The sequence below is a fragment of the Metopolophium dirhodum genome, chromosome 5 (genome assembly GCF_019925205.1).
Source record: "Metopolophium dirhodum isolate CAU chromosome 5, ASM1992520v1, whole genome shotgun sequence".
Classification (NCBI taxonomy): domain Eukaryota; kingdom Metazoa; phylum Arthropoda; class Insecta; order Hemiptera; family Aphididae; genus Metopolophium; species Metopolophium dirhodum.
This window is the reverse complement of record NC_083564.1, coordinates 9,866,592-9,886,838: the sequence shown is the minus strand read 5'-3', so window position 1 is coordinate 9,886,838 and position 20,247 is coordinate 9,866,592. Positions and strand designations below refer to the sequence as shown.

Here is a 20,247-nt window from a genome sequence, read left to right as displayed (position 1 = left end):
TTTATTAATAATAATAATATATTAATATATACCTGTTAGAAAGACGTGTATAATCGCATGCAAACCTATCATAGATAATATTAGTCGTACTCGTACGTACCTAACTTAACATTTCACCTTTATCAATAACTCATGTCGATGACCGGTGTAGATCAATATATAATCTAAAAACCATATATTATAAATACTCACGGTTGTACCTACATTTCTAAATCAAAACATTTTTGTTTAGCTCACATTTTTCTTAATTGAAGATAAAAAGTTCGATAAAAATGCGTAGAAACTGACGTTAACGAGTCTAAACATTTCAGTGCAAGACGCTGAAAGCCATCGAAGTGTGAACAGCAGTAGTTACTATAGCAGCTTGCTATTATTAGGCATATCATCTATGCACGAATGTATTAAAAGCTGTTTGATGCGGTCTCGTGAGATAAATTATTACAATAATAATATTATATTATAATATGTGAACAAAATGTGTTATTCGTGAATATAAGAAAACCAGTATCATTAATTTAATTCGCACTGCTACATTATATTGTTATACCTATACTAGGAGACTTATTAGTTTAATATTTTTCTTTCCAATGAACTGCAAAACCACCAATGCTACCTACACAGCTGTTGTATATCGAGAAGATTAAGGTGTACCTCTAAGACGTAATTGCCATGACGCCACACTCCGATTTGTTATCTTTGTCCGTCATCCGTGTAACGCTACGAATTGATGTTCCGCACAGCTAACACCGTGGGTTGAATTAGATATTAGGGTTGATTGAGTTACTATCAAATTTGAAGATTGGAAGACGGTAACGAAATGGAGGGTTTTTTTTTTAATTGTATTTGAACAAAATTATATACAGCTAAATATAAATAAGAAAAAAAATATATAGATATTATTATTTTTTTATTTAGGCGTATGGTTATAACTCGATATTATTATAATATTCGGGTTGTGTGAGTGTTTGTTTTTTTTGTATTTTAAAGGTTTTTATTTTGGAAAATACTTGGGAGCAAAGCTATAACGTTTCACTTGATTTTCGTTTGCCATACCTACACCATATTATATAATATTATTCAATAATGTAAAAAAAATAATTGTACTCATATTATGCAGTTGTATACAGCGGGGTTGGAAAAGATTTTTAAAATTTGTTTTAAAAATATTTTGTGCAGATAGTTTTCTAATATTGAATCAGCCTTAAAATATGGGTGATTGGGTTGCGAAGATGATAATTGGAGACCGATAAGTTTGTAAACTTAAATAATATAATTTTAGTAAGAAGAGAGCTACACTTTTCTTTATTGCTGCTTGTGTATTGGCGTGTACATAATACCAATACGGCCTTATTACGTTACACACTAAATCGGGCCTGTTCGGTTTTTGTTAATACTATTTTTTAAAGGAAATCGGAGAAGTATAGCTACAAATAAAAGTTTCCCGTTGCTACCAAAATCCCTTTATTATCAAGACTTGCAAATATCGTAGATACAGCGGTGTATATAATGATGTTATTAGTAAGTAGTAACCTCAATACCACACTCGAGCATACTATTAATTTAAGCACATGATTTGTCAACAGGATCGAGCTTTTACGGTCAATTTTAAACTCTATAGAAAACCTAGGTAATTAATTATTTATTTCGGTATGCGTGTGAAATTAATATACTATGGTCTTTGGATGGATGTGTTCCGACAACATCTGTGGAACGAACAGGATTTTATTTTGACGAATTTAATACTGTTTTGTTGTGCGTATATTATGATACGGGGAAAGGGGCAAGATTTTCAAACAGCGAGAGGAGTAAACCTAAACGTCTAGGTAGCTAATATTAAGTGTAAAACAATAATGATACTGTAACACAGCTGAAAACAAGCGTGTCTCCTGTACCTGCATCATAATAATTTATAGGTATAATAATAATATGCGTCTCCTATTATAGACACTGTATTAACAGATTGCGCATGCGATATTGCGATGTGCCCGCGAGGACGACTGGAAAAACGATAGATACATCGATATCATAATATATACCTGTCATAAAACAGTTGTAAGTTCCGCTCAATGTGATCACATAGGTTTGGATAATTTCGATACCTATAATAATACCAACATCGACCGTATTTTAATATTTTCATTCCGTTAGACATTATTTTTATAGTAATAATATAGTAATAATGCAGACGGGGTTCGGCGGTTCGAGTTTTGGAAAAACGATTTCGCCACACGCAGTGTAGTGTATTATAGTGTTTGTCTACGATAATACAATATTCTATAACTAAACGCAAGTGGACAATATATTAATTTATAATAGCATATCATTACATATAAATATATACACACATATGTGTAGGTTTTACTTTACGAAAGAAAACCGTGTGCCGTAATAGGGGTGCAATAATTTTCCCTCGCGAAAACCCGCCGAGTATACACACACGTCCGCTTGGGGCGCTAGGGGCGCGAACGGTCGAAGGGCGCGGGAGGGACTACGGGTGTACTACGGCTGATGATGGTGTCGGGGACGACAACGACGACGACGACGACGACAACGACGCCGCCGCGCGTCAACTATCACGAGCGCCGGGCGCCGCGGCAGTCAATACAAGACCGTCCGCGTTACGGTACAGACCTCATCGTCATCGCCGCCGTCGGTCGTCGTCGTGGTCGTCGTGCAGCTGTCGTGCGTTCGTGTGCGGCAAGTGCGCGGGTGCAGTGTCCGTCGTCTTACGCGGTGCAGAACAAAACGTCCACACTGTGTGCGGCGCGCATCATAACAACGCACTGACAATACAATATATTTTACTATCAATCGGCCGGTGTATGTGACCGGAAGCGTCGAACACCACCACTTCCGCCGCGGTACATGTTGTTAAATTTTCGTTCGAGTTTTCTCAAACGCTCCTATAACGCGCCTCTTCCGCGGACCGCCATATAAAATCTCGCAAAAGTATAATAATATTATATATTTTATAGACATTATATTATATTATATAACGTCGAATCGCGTTAACGTCTGTTGACATTTTTATTCGCGCGGCCGTCATGTGGCCGGAAGACTCACCACCGCGGAGTTTTGTCGTCACGTCGTCGTCGTCGTCCGACGACCGCCGGCCACCGTCGTGTTAAACTATCCGTCGCTGCGGATTTTTTTCGTCTGCTCCACACGGTACGCTGCCATGCGACCGTCGCCAGACCGCCGGCTCCGCATCGCCGCCGCCGTCGTCGCGGTCTGCGCCCTGGCTGTCTACGCGCCCGCAGGTGAGAATAACAACTTATCACTATGATATTTAACACCTGATAACGTTATATTATTATACGTCGTACTCCACTGATTGTAACACCTCAGAATAGGTGAAATTTCACCTATTCTGTGGTGAAACTCTGACTAGACTCACTGGGTAACTCTGTCAGGTGATCTTATATGTACCATGGATGTGTCGTACCTGTACGGGATCCAGATAAAGCTTTGCATGGGTCAGATAGCAGATTATAATAATATACTCGTCCACTATTGTACACGGAGTGTAATTGATAATAATATTAATGACAATGATAATAACATTATATACCTGACACTCCGTGAGGCGCATCGTCTCGACACCTGTCGCACGTCACAACAACTTAAATCTTACTCCACCTCTTCCCTGCGGCGTATGTTGTTATTATGTAGATTCGTCATCGTGCAGCATCCGAAAAACCATTCTGTTCCGAATGGCGCCCGTTTACTTTTCCTCGGTAGTCACACGGAAATGAGTTTCTCGAGGAGACTATTTTCTCTCTCTTTATTTTCATCAAAAAATGTTTTTTGCGTTCAACTTGCGGAAACTCAAATTTAATTACACGGATATTAAAATACATCTCTGGTGTTAACTAAACGTATCGCACGACTGCGGAGCGTTCGTTAATAATGAATTATGTGTATTTCATCCATTTTGATAATACCAACGAGTTCGCTAATGACTCCTGCAATTAGCGAATTCATTTGTTTCCGATATCGGATAGGGATAGAAACACTGCTATAATACTAATACAAAAAAATGACTACGTAAAAATCACCGAACAAGACAGAGACCTAAAGCCAATAATCGCTTAATACTAAACTTCTAAAAGCATATATTTTATTCCATTGTTTGTTTGTTGTTTTTTTTTTTGTGGATTTTGACTCAGATTTCTCCGGAACGTTGCAGACGTGGAATATTTCGGACCGTATTTCTCGTATGCATGATCCTTGGCTCTCCGATAAAAAGCCACCCCCCGCATCCGTCCCTTAAGACCTTTGACGTGTACCTTTCATAACGCGGCAGCATATATCGTCGTCAGAGGCTTAAGTCCTCTACACTCCCCTATGCGCCACGAATGAAGTGTCCTCGTCTTCGAACTACCACTGCCTCCACCACCCTTGTCCGTACTTTTCACCCTTATTTTTCATCACTGCGCTTTGCTCTCCACTTTATTTTTATACCTCTCGTTCAGTGCAATCAAATTACCCAAAGAAATAATTTAATAGTGCTAGCTTTGAATTTAATAATAATTCAGCGTCGACCGGATTTATCCTTCATCAGTCGACCATACTGACTCTAACTAGATCTTCTTTTTAATATTTGCATTACATTTGAATTACTTAGTTGTATACATTTTCCATCATATGATTATCAAAACTAGAAATTGACAATTACGAACTGACAACTATAATATACGTGTAAGTACGTAACGAATCTTATCAATTTTTAAAATCACGACGTCACCAATAAATTGTGTATACAAATATATATATATATATATATATATATACGTGTTATTCGACATTTTGTTTATTTGCAATCATCGTAATGATCTGCCAATGAAAAATATTTATACTTATAAAAAATTACTTTTACGATTGTAGGCTGCAGTAGACAACATCATTATTAATGGACTAGCCCTTCAGAGAAAAAAATGATGTTTTTATTTTTTTTTATCTTTGTGGAGTAGGTAGTATATCTCAATTAGGGTGTTCATTTTGCAAGTTTTTATCGTGTCCTATTATAGCGTGTTCAAAACGCATCAATATTAAATTTCGTGATATTTTCATTAGACCTGCAGCAACGAACACTGACCCATCTCACTTAAGGTAAATTACATAATATGTACCTACGTCTGGTTTGAAATAACATATAGACATTTGCGTTGTACACAACTCATACCTACGTATAGCTAATAGGCAGGTATATAAACAGCTGGGGGGTCTGTTTTATAGGTGTTTTTATTAAACAAAAATATTAGTTCGTTCCATATAATATATTATACGGTTTATTTCGAAATGTTTGTTTTTAGCTGAAAATAATGGCATATAATCCCTTAGTTCAGATTGGATATACATATAACAATGTTGTCGATTATAATATAAGCACGTATTTTTCTATCGGGATAAAAAGGACATATTCGTTGAAATTTTAATCTCGTGTTTTCGCACGAATATCGGAATATATTATTATGACGTGTGTAAATATTTTATTAACAGTTAGTATATCCGAGATAGGCACTATCGTGTTAAAACACGAATTTCAAAATATATTATAAACAAAGTACCCACGGTACATCGTTAACAATATCCGTCGATTTAAATTTTCAATATTATGAACAATCGATTTTTACATAGATTGAATTCACACACCGAAGGACGACGAACGCGCGTCACAGTTATATAATAATATATGATACCGTGATAACAATACAATAATAATTATTGTAATAGCGATTAATGATAATATACATTTTTTTTTCGCGAGATTATTGCATTCGGCTTCCGTGGGCCGGCGGAAATAATATTACTGCTGCTGCTGCTGCAGTTCGGTCGAAGTTTTTCGTCGCGCCCGGCCGTTTCCGCCGCGCCGTAATCCCCGTCGCGCGTGTTTGCGCTCATTAAAGGCGGTCGCGAGTTTACACGGCGAGTTATTATGTATACACACGACCGGCGGGTGGAGGCTGGTGCGGCGTGGTTAGTGTTTTCGTATTGTCAGGTGTACAAATACCGGAGATTTCGCACGGTTAGGCAAAACACTTCCGGCTGGCGGTGTGTACCAGGGGGCGGGAAGGGGTTAGGTCGGCGGTCGGGTGTGTGTGCCGAGCAGTAGTGGGCGGAGAAAAGTTTCGTGAGAGGAGCAGGAGTAGGAGGAGGAAGACGAGGTAGATGGAACAACCGGGTGGCAGCCGGCAGGAGGCGGCGTTAGGGTGATCGCGATGTTGCTGCTGCCGAATGCGTAACGGCAGGTATTAATTAACGATATAGTATTTTATTATTAATTACGCAGCTGTAATAACAATATTACTCATACGACGTATAGAAAAGTACCTGCAGGCCACCCACACTACACGGCCACGTCGCACAAAGGTCTTTTAACCGAATTAGGGAAACGAGAATCGCGGTCGTGCTGGTGGGGTGCACGCGGCCGACACTGTCCCGTCTCCGCGGCTGGCTGTAATCCGATGTGTTATTTAGTAAGAGTCCTTTTGGACTTTTCCGTATTCCATTTGAATCGAAATTTCCCTTTGAACTCGAACAGATAACATCCGGTATAGAGAAGACATTATAGTGATTATACACCGACATTAATGCCGTGGTACATTATACACATATATTTAGTATTATAGAACTATTTCCACCCTAATAGTATTTTGCAATCGGCTGAAACGCCAAGAGAAACGTAGTACTATAGGCACATTGAATATAAAATATTAATATAATAGTATAATATATAATGTTATAACATATTGATTCGATTGAACATTTTAGCGAATACTCTATACCAATGGGACAGACTATTACACGCGACGTAGTTTATTTAAAACAAATCGAGTATAATAATATTATGGTGAACTATGAATGTATAGTACTCACTATTAAGTTTAGTTTATAATACAAAAATAATAAATATTATAATATACATTTCGATTAATTGCAAGAACCCTGTTTAAATTGTTCTATTTTTTAATGAAATACATCAGTTAAATAAATATTACATTACATTTATGCTAATATTTTGAACTTGGTAACATTATATTAAACTGCTATGTTCTCAATAATTCACAAAACTTATAAGATTAATCGAATTCATCGATAAACTAAGGATATATTTTGATGTTTAATGTTTTCAGTTCATTAGTATTAATCAGAAGGCGAATGATTAAGGTCCCAAATAGTTTAAAGTGTCACAGAAAAGACAACTACGCTGTCTCGGGGGACTTTCGTATTAACTTGCACGATTTAAGTTTTGGGTAAATACCATTAGTATACATCTCGTTTTAAAACAAGTTTGATGTTTTTTCCGGTTAGTTGTCCCATAAACCGTATTGCTTAATGAACCAAAACTAGTCATTAAACTTGGTATGATACGTATACAAGTCATCATCGTGGGTTACAAAACAATTTAGAATGGGCTCTTTTCGAATAAACACGTTTCTTTTTCGGACGCATAAAATGCACTACAAAAACCAGAACAAGAATGAAAAAAAAAACTTGAAAAAACAAAACTTGCCTTTAAGTCTTTATTTTTAATATTCCGACATTTCGTTTTGACTCGGTTCTATATTTCATTTTTTACCCAGCAAATAATAGCACCTACTTGCACACGCATTACGTACAAACTAAATACGATGTTATTACAATGCATTAAACGAAGAGAAGGTATACAAAGTTGTATAAAAGTTCACCGTGGTATGACAAGTCTCATAGATATTGGACTATCCGTTTATTAAAAGTCCCGCAACTTCGCAAAAACTTCAGCAATAAACGCCTTCTTCCCGAAGGAACATTATGCAGGCTTTTATTTCAAAATGAGCAATTTATTTTATCTTTTTTATTATTTTATACTCATTTCACGTCAAATTCAAGTATGATTTTTCCTACCACACACCGAGAAGAAATTAAATGTTGAAAACTATATTTATGTAAGTTTTAGTAATTTTTAAGCAATCTTATACAAAAGTGATCTGAATATTAATAATATATACGATGTTGTATTAGCTTAAAGTCAAACATCTATTTTTTTTTTTTATTATATTAAATTTATTATTTAAGTATTATACAGTTTAACAAACAAACATACTGAACTTAAAATAAATATTATAATATCACTTGGAATAATTTCGTTTTTATCAAATTGTTGAAGTATAATACAATTCAACTTAACTGTTATAAAAATAGTTTTAATTTTGGGGAATTAAATAAAGAATATATTACATGTAGATTGTAGATACCTACCTATTAACATTGTTTACCTTTATTTTTTACGGAAATGGTGTGCCATTAAAACCAAAATATTAAAAAGACAAATTACCACTGAAACTAAAGTAATATTTCAACAAAAATGTAAAACACAAAATATATAATTTAATAATATCTTGAGTCGTATAATTAGCCGTTATAATTACTAAATGCTTGAAAACCAAAAGGTACAACTGTAACACAAACTACTAATTAGGGATTCATTTACAAACAGGTTTTTCGTTGTTTTGGATCTTCATGTCAACTATTAAAATGCTTAAGTTCATAAATGAACAAAATGACGTCTCACCCATGCAATACGTTTTATGTAAAAGTTTCAGTCACTATAGTTCTGAATTTGTTTTAAAAGTTGGCTGCAAACTTTTTGATGTATTCGTGTGATATAGACGATGCACCGTATACGATGTGAATTCAAATGTAATTTAAAACTCTGTAAAAGAACAATAAATTGAAATAGCCAATATGTACCAAACTCGTACAGTGCACCATATTATGTAGTCAGACAGTTATAATTAATCGCTCAACACAATATTGAAGGGTGGATAATTGGGGAAAAACCGAACGGGATATTTATCAGAGAAATAGTTAGTATACATTCACGGTTTGCATGCTCACATATTTATTATTATCGTGTATATACCTACCGCTAAATTATATCCTAACACTGAAACCCGTCTGGTTGAAAAGTGTGTGGTTACAAGATTTTACGATGTTTCGAATGGAAATAAAAATGTCTTAACACGCTATCACATATGATGGTTGGGTATTAAAACGTAAGCACGTATAAGTAAATAATTGTAGAGGGGTCCGTGTGCGTGGGCCCGGGGGCTTAAAATAAGCTATGGCAAAACTTTTGGTTCGCTTTAATTAAACTCCCAAATCCCGTCTGTCTGCCTGCCCACCGCCGTTCGGTTGCTTCTCCATATATAAATCTCGTGGTTCACATCTTCCACGAAACTACGTAATTCACGCGATAAGAAGGTGTACACGCCATAGTCCCGGCGGAAGGCCCCCCGGGAGATAGAATCACCCCTCCCGACCAACTCGTCTTCACCTCGTTCAGGTAACAGTGTGGCTGCCATTAACGTGTCACCCGTACACTGTGACAGATAAGTAAATTGTATTTCTCTTAACCTACGACGACCCTCGTGGAAGGGGAGGGGTAGAGATAGAGAGAGAGATAGTAAGAAAAGGGCTTTATAATATATATGATACAGGGTATTAAAAGTCTTAACCTGTTAAGGAGGTGGGCCTCACGGTTGAAGGGGGTGAACTATGATAAATCTCCCTTCGGACGGCCGACATCTAGTGTAGTTTATATTATATACATGTATAGATCGGAAGGTCTTGAGATTAATACCCAATGTCGCAGACAAAGTAGGGGGAACGTAAAGCTCCAATGCAATACCCCTCCCCTTTTCATTTCTTCTAGTGAGGACTATTGAAAGGCTCAGACAGGTAGGAATGAAAAACGAGGAATTGTTAATACTGCGAACGATACTAAGAAAATATTCCAAACACAAAAAGGGAAAAGTCATCGTTAAAGTAAATTACGTATTGATTTTTTAAATTGGAATTTAAATTACTCTTATATGAGCCTTGTCCGATATAAATTAAGTAATTCCAATTGTGTTTCTATTCAACACACTGAAACAAATAAAACTCGTGAATATAGTACATTAATCATTTAAAAACATTAAGCATGTATTACGAGTTACAGCGAAGTGTATAATTTTCCTTATTTAAAAATATATCAATTTGTGAAAAGTTATAGACTTGAGTATTTTTAAGATTTACATTTTAACAAGATACGTAAAAATCTTATGTCCAATAAATATTCTACAAAGTTGAAACATAACATTATTCATAATACTATCAATAATATCATTAATGTTTATTAATGATTATAAAGGTACCTATAGTTAGATATGAAACCGAAATATAAATCAAAGTAAATCCAGATTCAAAAGATTAATGTATAAGTGGTTGATTGAAAAAAATATAAATATAATAAAAATATTTTATTTACATTAAAGAAAAAAAAATTGTGTACTTGTCATCAATGTTGGAAATATTATGTATATTAGGTAATGGGTATATTGACGCGTCACGCGTTTATAAGATGATTCTCAGCAAACGGTTCGATGACTAAAACCAACACTCAACACAATTCTATTATCTATACCTAAATACCTTATAAAGTACTTGTGACTCATTACAAAAACATACCTATTTGTGGCTTGTGAGAGGAAATGATTGCAAAAGTGTGTTGGACGTCGCCGAGAAACGTGTACCTATCATTATGACGATGAAATCGCACAGAGCTACGCGTGACGTGATAACGTTGGCAAAACCCACGCGCGTTCTGGTTTGCTGGAATTTATTCACGCCAGAAACCTGATGACTCGAAAATTTGAATTGGAAATTAACACCGATCGAGCACAATATTATATTATTATGACGCACATAACTGCACATTCCTTAAAAAATATAGGTAAACAATACAATACGGATAGATAACTACAGCTCCTGATATCGTATATTTTCAGAGATATACGCCTTTATACACCTATAGGGGCGGTATATATATTATATTTCTGGTCACTGCAATCGGCGAGGCGCTTAATCGAAATAGAAACGAAAAACAAAGGTGTCGGACAGTCGGCGATAAATAACCGCGTGACGGTCAGTAGTGGATGGTCGTTCGCGGGATGGTTGTGGAGGGAGGGGTGGGGGGTGGATGAATGCAGGGGCGTCTGCGGACGGAGGACCCGGAACACACGACACTTGTCCCCGGAACCGCGACCCTCACGACCGTCGCCGTGGCGCGCACTGTCCTATACCGAACGTGCGGGACCTATTAATAAATAACGGTTTGCCACTTAAGTTTAACCGGACATCCATTTTCCGGAGGACGGAGAGGGTGTGGGGCGGTGCGCGGTTGTCCACCGTGTGCCACGCGTATCGCGAAAAACTCTTCTCTATTCGGGGTCGGCCATTACCGAAATTGTAATCGACTAGGGGGGGGGGGGGGGGGGTTGGTCGGACGGCAGCGGTGACTGCGGGCCATCGGACGACAATAGATTAGGCGGAGGGAGAAGAAAAAACTACAAAAACCGGGGCAAAACTTTTGCGACGCGTATCGGCCGTGAAACGACAACGTCCGGCCGCCCAACTTTTATACGGTTCACGGATCTCCTCGTTTGCCGCGAATATATATATATATATATAAATGAGTACGCGCGTTTCATATTATACGCAATGATATAGATAAAAGTTTCCGTCCGATTGGGAATGATGAAAGTGTCCAAACTGAGAGATTTATTCGACGAGGGATAAAGTTTACACGGTACAGGTGCTCTGTCACGTCGAATTGCATGAATTGTTTTTCTTTTCTTTTGCTTTGTTTTTTTGTTGTTATTTTTCAGTTTGTCTCCGGCGGTCTGTTTGTCTTTTTTCGATAGATTTTCTGCAGCGCTCGAAACGAATTGCTGACGAGGAACAAAAAAAAAAAAAAAACTTTAAACGAATACAGTATAATATTTTATTAAATCGAAACTCACGCGGTCCCACAACGGGGTAGTCAAGGATACGTCCTGCGACGGAGCAGTGGCGCGGTGTGTAGGTTTCATGCATCATAGGTGCGTGTGGTGGCGCCTTTGAATGAGCATACATACCGCCGATGTGAACTACTATTATAACAGTCCGCCGCTCGGAAAGACGTGTCACACGTGTGCTCTGTTCTAAGGGAAAAAGATACGAAAAAAATATAATATACATAATAATACACACGCACACGACGTCTTAATGGATATTAAATTTTATATTCTCGGTTTCAGACGACGCACGTGTGGTTATATGTGGTGATCCGTACCGTAATTTTCAATCCCCTCGCACTGTAAGAGTGTATAATATAGAGTATAATATAACACTTAGGACGAACAATTTTTTTTTTCAAGCGATATTATATTCTAAATGAATCTTCTAAACATAATTGATGAAGAAAAAAATATAACATGCGTACTAGGTAAATTAAAAATATTCATTAAAAAGAAAGAAAAAAAGCAACAGCAACAATATGTTATGGAAAAAAACGAATATTATAAAGCAGTAATAATATTACGTTAAAAAAAACTAAAACTATTTCCCCTTTTATTTCAGGTTTTTTCTCTTCGATTTGTTTTTTTTTTTTTTGCTAATAGTTTTTCATATCACAATTTACTTACTATAAAACATTATTATTACTATATTATTTGCGTGTGCATAATATAACAATATTGTATTACACCATTCAATCAAACGCAGAGCAACCGTTCAAAAACGAATCGTCTTAATTACTGCGGCGAACCGATGTATAACAATAATAATTACGGTCGTAATCATCGACTGAACCGCATTGAAATTTGTTAAGCAGCTCGCGTAGGCACAGCCATAGACTCCTGCGCCCTCGCCGACGTGCTGAAAACTTGACACACGGCTTTCCGTGTTATTAGGGGCTTGCGGACTCGGCGTTGAGGTGAAGTAGACAGAATAATATAGTGTATACATGTATATAGCCACATAGGTACCTCCTACGGGATGAGGGGAGGGCTGCTGAATTGGAGGAACGGGAGGGGGAGGGGGAGGAGAAGAAGATTTAAAACATCCTCTACGCAGTGGGTATTATTATATACGAGGGTCGTGACGGATTATCTTCTGGAAAGGTACGAAAGGGGGATTTCTGGAAATTACAACCGCGGAGACCCGTCCGGGGAATTTTCGGCTATTCCGATGCCGGCGACGGCGGCGGCGTGCGGACGGCGAGGGATAGCCGCGGTGCTCTGCAGCTCGACGGAATATTACCGAAATCCTCTTGTTTTCCACAGAACCCTTCGTTTTTTTTCCCACCCCCCTCCCACCCCGACGTCCTTCACGCCGCCGATCCTGCGCGCACGCGCGCGTTCCTCCTGGCTTTTCCCATATATACGCACCCCTAAACCCTATATACTCTCTCCACTCCGACCGCCCGCCCAGCGCCGCGTTTTTGTTATTGCCTATTCAGTTTTACGCGGGCACGCGATTACCTTGGGCTGTGTCCGTAATTTGTTTTTATCGTCATGTTCGCACGAATGAACGATTTAATTTTACGCGAGTAAAATAAAAAAAAAAACAAAAAAAGCAGAAAAAAACGAAAAGATTTTTTTTTCAATTATATATATTATTATTATGCGCGCGTAATAGTCTAAAGTCTAATAAATGTATAGGACCTATATATATATATATATATATATATGTACATACCTATACGATAATACGGATACACGTCGCGTGGCGGTATACATGTTATTCTCTCTGCAGTAAAGTTACCGCGGATACCTATATAATTGCGAGTTCGAGAACTCCGCTCTGGAGGTATTCTAAAATAATAATAAATAAACCTACCGCGCGGTTTATACCTATATATATTATAAATATCCCGCAGGCGAACGTCAAGCCTTTCTCGTCGTGTCACAATATATATATTATATCTACTCTCGCTGTCGGTTGTATTATGGATCATGAATCCTTTGGGACACCCATTGTTTTCGATGCGCGCGTTATTTGTGTGTGACCATTTTGCAGTGCACCCCTCGAAATTTGCATTCGTATAAAAATAAAAAATACATATTATATGACCCCTGTCCCGAAAGTTTTCGAATTCGTCGATCAGCGCTATAACTCCGTTGAATATATCAATAACCACATTGTTGTGTAGAGAGAGACAGAATACATTACAATAACATATGCGATAAAATCATATTTTATATACGATTTTATTGTTTCCGCAAAGTTATGATATCGCCGCCGTATTTCAGAACTATTGCCAAAATATTCAAAATACTTGACTGGAAGTAATCTGATTTAAAATATATGGAAAACTCATTTTTTTTTCCCGTGAGTACCTACAACATAGTACCTACTTATTCCTCGATATTTTCAGAATAACTAAAATAAAGAAAACGTCTTCTTATATAATACGATCATTGAAAAATAAATTCAATTCACCAAAATATAATAAAATATAATATAATATTATATTTAATACCTTATTTTTAACAAAAACTTTCTATTTGATTTATTATTAAAAAATCATAATTTATTAAAACTATTTTAAGTCAACATATTTTGATTTATTCGTTATTTGTTTATACAATATGTTCAGAAACATCGGTAGTTCAAACACTTGTATCATACTATTTAAATAATAAAAAAACAAATCAAACAACGTTTTGGTTACATTTCATATTTTATTTTATGTTATCTATACTCGACGGTAACATTTAACAGGCTAAACCCAGACCACTTATATTCTTATAATAATATCAAATATGTCCTCTCGTATTATATATAAGTAATAAAATAAGCAATTATTGCTATAATATCTTAACGGTTCTATCAGCTGTCCGAGATATGTTATTTTTTTGGCCATCGTACCTATCCCCGGTCATATCTGAGATCAGACGATACACTGCGCAGAACGTGTCCGAGAACATGTGAACCGATCACTTTTGCCTTTCACGTTGATTGATAACGAAGAATTATTGCGCGACGCCGCCGAAAATATAATTTTAATTGACTGATTTATGACGTCGGCGAGTCGATCGACCGGAAAGGCAATGCGAAAACCGGTGCCAAAAAATGAAATTCGGATCGGTGACGGAGCCGACTATGCGGACGAGAAAAAAATTTAAAAAAAAACCGGGCCAGAGGAATTTTCAACCGCAGAACAATAGGGCCGAACCCGTGCGTCGTCGTCGTCGTTATAATTTTTGAGTATGATATTTTTTTTTTATAATTTATAATCTCGTGTTTGTCGCTCGTGTATACACAACTGCTGCTGCTGCCACCGACGGTCGCACAATAATAATAATAATAATAATAATATTCTCGGGGCCTCCGTCGGAAGTTTAGCGGTGTGTTTTTGCGCTTCTGCCACGACGACGATGCCTATTACAACACAATGCATATATATAATACGACGACGACGTTATAGTCGGACTATAGAGAGCAACAACCGACCGTGTCTATAATGACATAACAAGACGTGTTGTAGGATATTGGCCAGGTGACTCGCACCGGCATATTATTTCGCTACACTCGGTCCGGTTTTTTCGGAGCAGAGGGCGCGGGTGTGTGTGTTTGTGTGTGTACGTTTTCCGTTTGTTTTTTTTCTCTCTCGAGACCCGAATACTCCAGACGATGATGACGCATTCGATAACATCGATCAGGAGATATGTCCAGATCGTATTAGCCGGGAATCCGGGGCGGCTCGACACAAACGCCGCACGATCATAGACGGACGCGGTGTAAAAAAACACATAGCATATGAGTTAAATACGATGGGGGGGGGGGGAGGAGATCCGAAAACTCAAACGATCCCAATATTATATTATGTACCTATATACATATTGCACTCGCATATATATATGTAGGTAAGTCGTCGAGTCCGGGGACGATTGAGTTATTTATTTTTATGCGGATCGATAGCTATGATTTCTTTCGACTTTATTTTTTTCCCTCACTCTCGGCGGCCGTCTTACACAACGATAATATCAAAAGGACAGGAGTGCTGCTGTTATTTCTGCTGCAATAATAATAATAATAATTAAGATAATAACAATCGCCCGAAAAGGATATATGCACAGCCGCGGCGCAGACATAATATTATATACCTGACAATACGATACGCAATAGTATACCTATCAAATAGACAGTGTTCGGCGTTACGTAACGCTGCTGACTATAGGGAAAATCGGGCAGAGGGTAGTGGAAATCTGCAGTAGCGTTGCGTAATAATTAACGGCGTGAGAATATTGATGGTGGGCGCTGTAGTTGTAGATGATGGGCGTGGTGAATGGAAAACTTTGAAAACGGAAGCATCTTCCGCGATCAACGCGGGTAGGTGGGCATTATAATATTATTATTATTATTATTATTATAATGATGTAAAACGCCATCGGAAAATATATTATAAATACCTACTTGTATAATAATATATTTATATATATATTTTTTTTTTCCCAGAGATACAAAAATAAGCCATTCACATAAATTTACCTTTCTTTTAAGAATTCGATTTTATCGATAAAAACGTTCAATGGGATGACAAAAAAAAAACCTGTTTTTTTTTTTTTTATTTATTTCGGATTTTATGACCGTTAATGTTTCTAATAAATTGGTAACCGAGAAATAGTATAAGACTTCTTTAATTTTTGAAAACATCGAATGTTAAACCGGAATGCACTATTAACTCTCATTTCACGCTTATATTTTATTTATCGTTTTAAAGAAAATATTTTAATACTAATGCGTGTTAAGAAAACGCCTAGGAGTGTACTTAAATCACATAATAATTTAATAATTATTGTAGACATTCTCGATGATTTTGGTATTAATGTATTATACAGAATATCACAATCTGTACTACACAATTTTTTGTATTTTGTAAAAGTAATATAGAAAGACTGCGATTGATGATATCGATATTTTTTTGTAACACAATTTGTTCTATTGAAATTAATAACAAAAAAACCGACTGCACCGTATTGTATATTACTAGAATGTATCTAATACTGCTAAAGCCATTCAATTTGCACAATTAAACGAGAAAACAATGAGAACGTGACCTAATTTTAAATTAATTAAATTAAAATATTTCAACAATTAAATCACAATAAAAGCAAAGTAATGTTACAATGTATACAGTTGTATCTAAGCAGAGTTCAAGTGTAACCCGACTATTTACAAAATACTAAAACTAGCTTGTACATAAACTACTTTAAATAATTGTTACATCCACCCAAGCATAACAAGGTACATTAGTTAGCTACATTTAATTTAATAATTTTCGTACCACTCATGTGTACATTTTACATTTATTTTAAACATTTTGTTAGCATTTTGTTATTTATTCTCGTATAATTTTATAATAACTGGTGACGTCTATAATTAGTTTTTCCAAAACTTTTCGAATTTCCCTTACTCATGTAACACAAACGCATAAACCAAAAAAAAAAAACATTTCTTTTTTTATACAGATAATGAAAATATAATAATTCTAACGAACAGGTTTCATATGATTTGAATAACAATATAATAATAATAATAGATAATAATAATTAAATATATTATTATACGAAATAAACTCCGTGCTGAACGAGGGGAAGAATAATGATAAATATATTACGCTTTAGAAAAAGTTTGTATTTTTATAGCAGTCCTATGAATTATTTATGATGCGTGCTTAAAATTGTGTACACAAATATGTATATATAGACACATGATGTAATTTAATTTGTGTGTCACATTTAAACCTTTTAAGTCAAATGGGAATTTTCTAGACCTCTTTTAGGGCAACTGTATCTAAATTGCGCACATAATATAATGGCAATAACCATAATGGCTACTGAGTAGCTTTAATACTATAATCTTCAAAGGGGAGTACGAGTAATTTGGTTTGCATTGATTTACGTCTGGAAAACGACAGTCGTACGCACATATTTATTTATATTCTAAAATAACATTTATGTTATAACGAATTTACGATTCCGTTTTACCGTTGTTTTAATTGGTTTTCATTGATAATATTTTTATTACGACTTCGTCGGCTACGGCAAATCAATTACGAATAAATTAAAGTAAAATCAAACTACACGCTCGAAAAAAGAAGAGGTTACCTATATCTGTACGGTTGCACGGTGACATAGAAAATATTTAAAATTCCGGTTAGCAGTTGAAGAGAAAAAAAAAATCTATTATTTGTAGACTCGTAAAAATTGGAAGAATATAATACACCCAGCACCACTGCAACGGCCGCCCACTTGTCCATATCTGGAACGTCGAAATCGTATTCGGGAGACGAAATCACCATACCCACCCGACCCGGCATTGCCTTTTTCTCGTCGTCGCTTCGCCGTCCTGTTTGATAATATGCTCGGGGTATATAATAATAATATTTTATATACTCGGGTTCATTAAAAACATAAGCCCGAAAACGAACGTACAACAATATAATATTGTTGTAATAAATGTTTTTTTTCTCCTCCTCGCCGGTAGCCCGACACACACACACACACACACACACACACACACACACACACACCACATAGTCACCTTCTCAGCGGGAGTGCTGGCCAACTGCGCGACGCGGAGCAAGAGACAGCAGCAGCTGACTCGTATATATAATATACCTGAGGGAGTATATTTTTCCTTTATTATTGTTACTGTTATTATTATATATATTTTTTTTATTTTCACAAAGAAACGGATACGCGTACGAAAGATACTGCGTGTATATTAAAAGACCTCTTCATCCCGTAAAAATGTGTATATTGTCACACGCATTACATTATAATATACGGCGACGATATTTCTATACACCGCGGCCCCCCTCCCCCACCGGTGCGAAACTCACCGTTGTCGGTCGGACGGAATACACGGCAGGTATATAATAAAATTATAATATAAAATATATATATAAAGATATTTTACAGTAAGCGTATATATAGTATATAATGTAATATATATATATATATGCAAGTCAAAAGGTTGAGCGGAGCGTAACCCGCGAGGAGGCGACAAAACATCTGCTGTCCGGCGGCGGCGGCGGCTCGTGATTTACTCTTCGGGACATTATTAAAACTGGTGATAAACAGCGGGCCTTTTCGTCTCCCTTCCCCACTGCCGTCACCCTTCCCCGATGACTTTGGACGATCGGCGGTGTATAAGGCATTCCTAGGGGCTTTTGTGTGCGCCGGTGATACTTCTCTCTGCAGTCTCTGTCTCTCTCTCTCGGTCCCTCTCACTCACTCTCTCTCTCTCTCTCTCTCTCTCTCTCTCTCTCTCTCTCTCTCTCTCATTCCAACGCCGAAAATATTAATCGTGACCCCGACATCTCGAATCGCCCTCCACGCCGTATAAATCATAAGCTAACATTATATTGGTTTTGTGAACGCAGAAGGGATACACCGTGTGCGCGCGCGCATAATACATTATAATACGTATATAAGAACTATTATGTATAATATATATACATAACGCGTAATATTATATCTCATTGTTGTGTGCTCGGCGGCAGAAAACTGCTAACGTCCCGCGCGCGACGAGTTTTTATTTCTACGCCATTGACGAGCGTTATAAACGTATCAATAATACGACGGCGGCCGTCGATCGGAAAACTTTGTGTGTCGTAATATCATCGTAACGGGCCCTGCGAGTATAATGCACACCATCGCTCGTACGACGGGAGAGTATAATATTGTATAATACAGGAATCGATTGATAGCGCACGGAAAATGTTCGTTAGTAAAATTATGTTATAATAACGTCATATTAATAATGCGAGACTGCAGGAGGCGCGTGTCGATTCGTCGAAACAAAATTAAAGGCATAAGGTACCGGGGGAGAGCTTATAATTTATATTATTATTGTATCGATTTAACACGGCACTGAAGAACGACCGATCGATTTCGTTCGAGTACCGAACACAATATTATTATTGAATTCCCATACCGTCGAGTCGACGTGTGTTTTTTTTCCGTCGAGACAGAATACTCGCTATATGGGTAAATGTCTGTTTGATTTCAAGGCTAGCTGCGCGCAATCATATTATTATTTGTTAATTACTATCCGGCCATATTATATACATATACGTTTTTTTTTTTAAATACCGATCCATCACGTGTGTCACGATATAAATTCCATGCCCCGACATAATATATTGCACCGTACTAATAATTCGCGCTACTACTGTAAATTGTACGTTAAGTTATTGGCGCCTAGTGACGAAACGGTGCTCGAAAAGATAATGTTTTACGAAAACGAGGAGTAAATCGTCGAGGCTACAGAGTATAATATAGAGTTTCCATATTTTAACTTATATTTAAAACCGGGACAAACATTTTTTTGCTCAGTTTGAACATGGATAAAATCTTACCACTCGTCCAGTCTACATGGGATTCGAGT

General features: G+C 36.9%; 1 protein-coding gene across 1 annotated transcript in view; it reads left to right on the top strand.

The window, feature by feature from the left end:
* Positions 1 to 2,544: 2,544 nt before the first annotated feature.
* Positions 2,545 to 20,247, top strand: part of LOC132944177 (protein sax-3-like) — a 74,006-nt gene continuing 56,303 nt past the window's right edge. Inside the window, exon 1 of the mRNA XM_061013399.1 lies at positions 2,545 to 3,260. Coding sequence (XP_060869382.1) covers positions 3,179 to 3,260 — 82 coding nt within the window. The 5' untranslated portion in view covers positions 2,545 to 3,178. The remainder of the gene's footprint in view (positions 3,261 to 20,247) is intronic.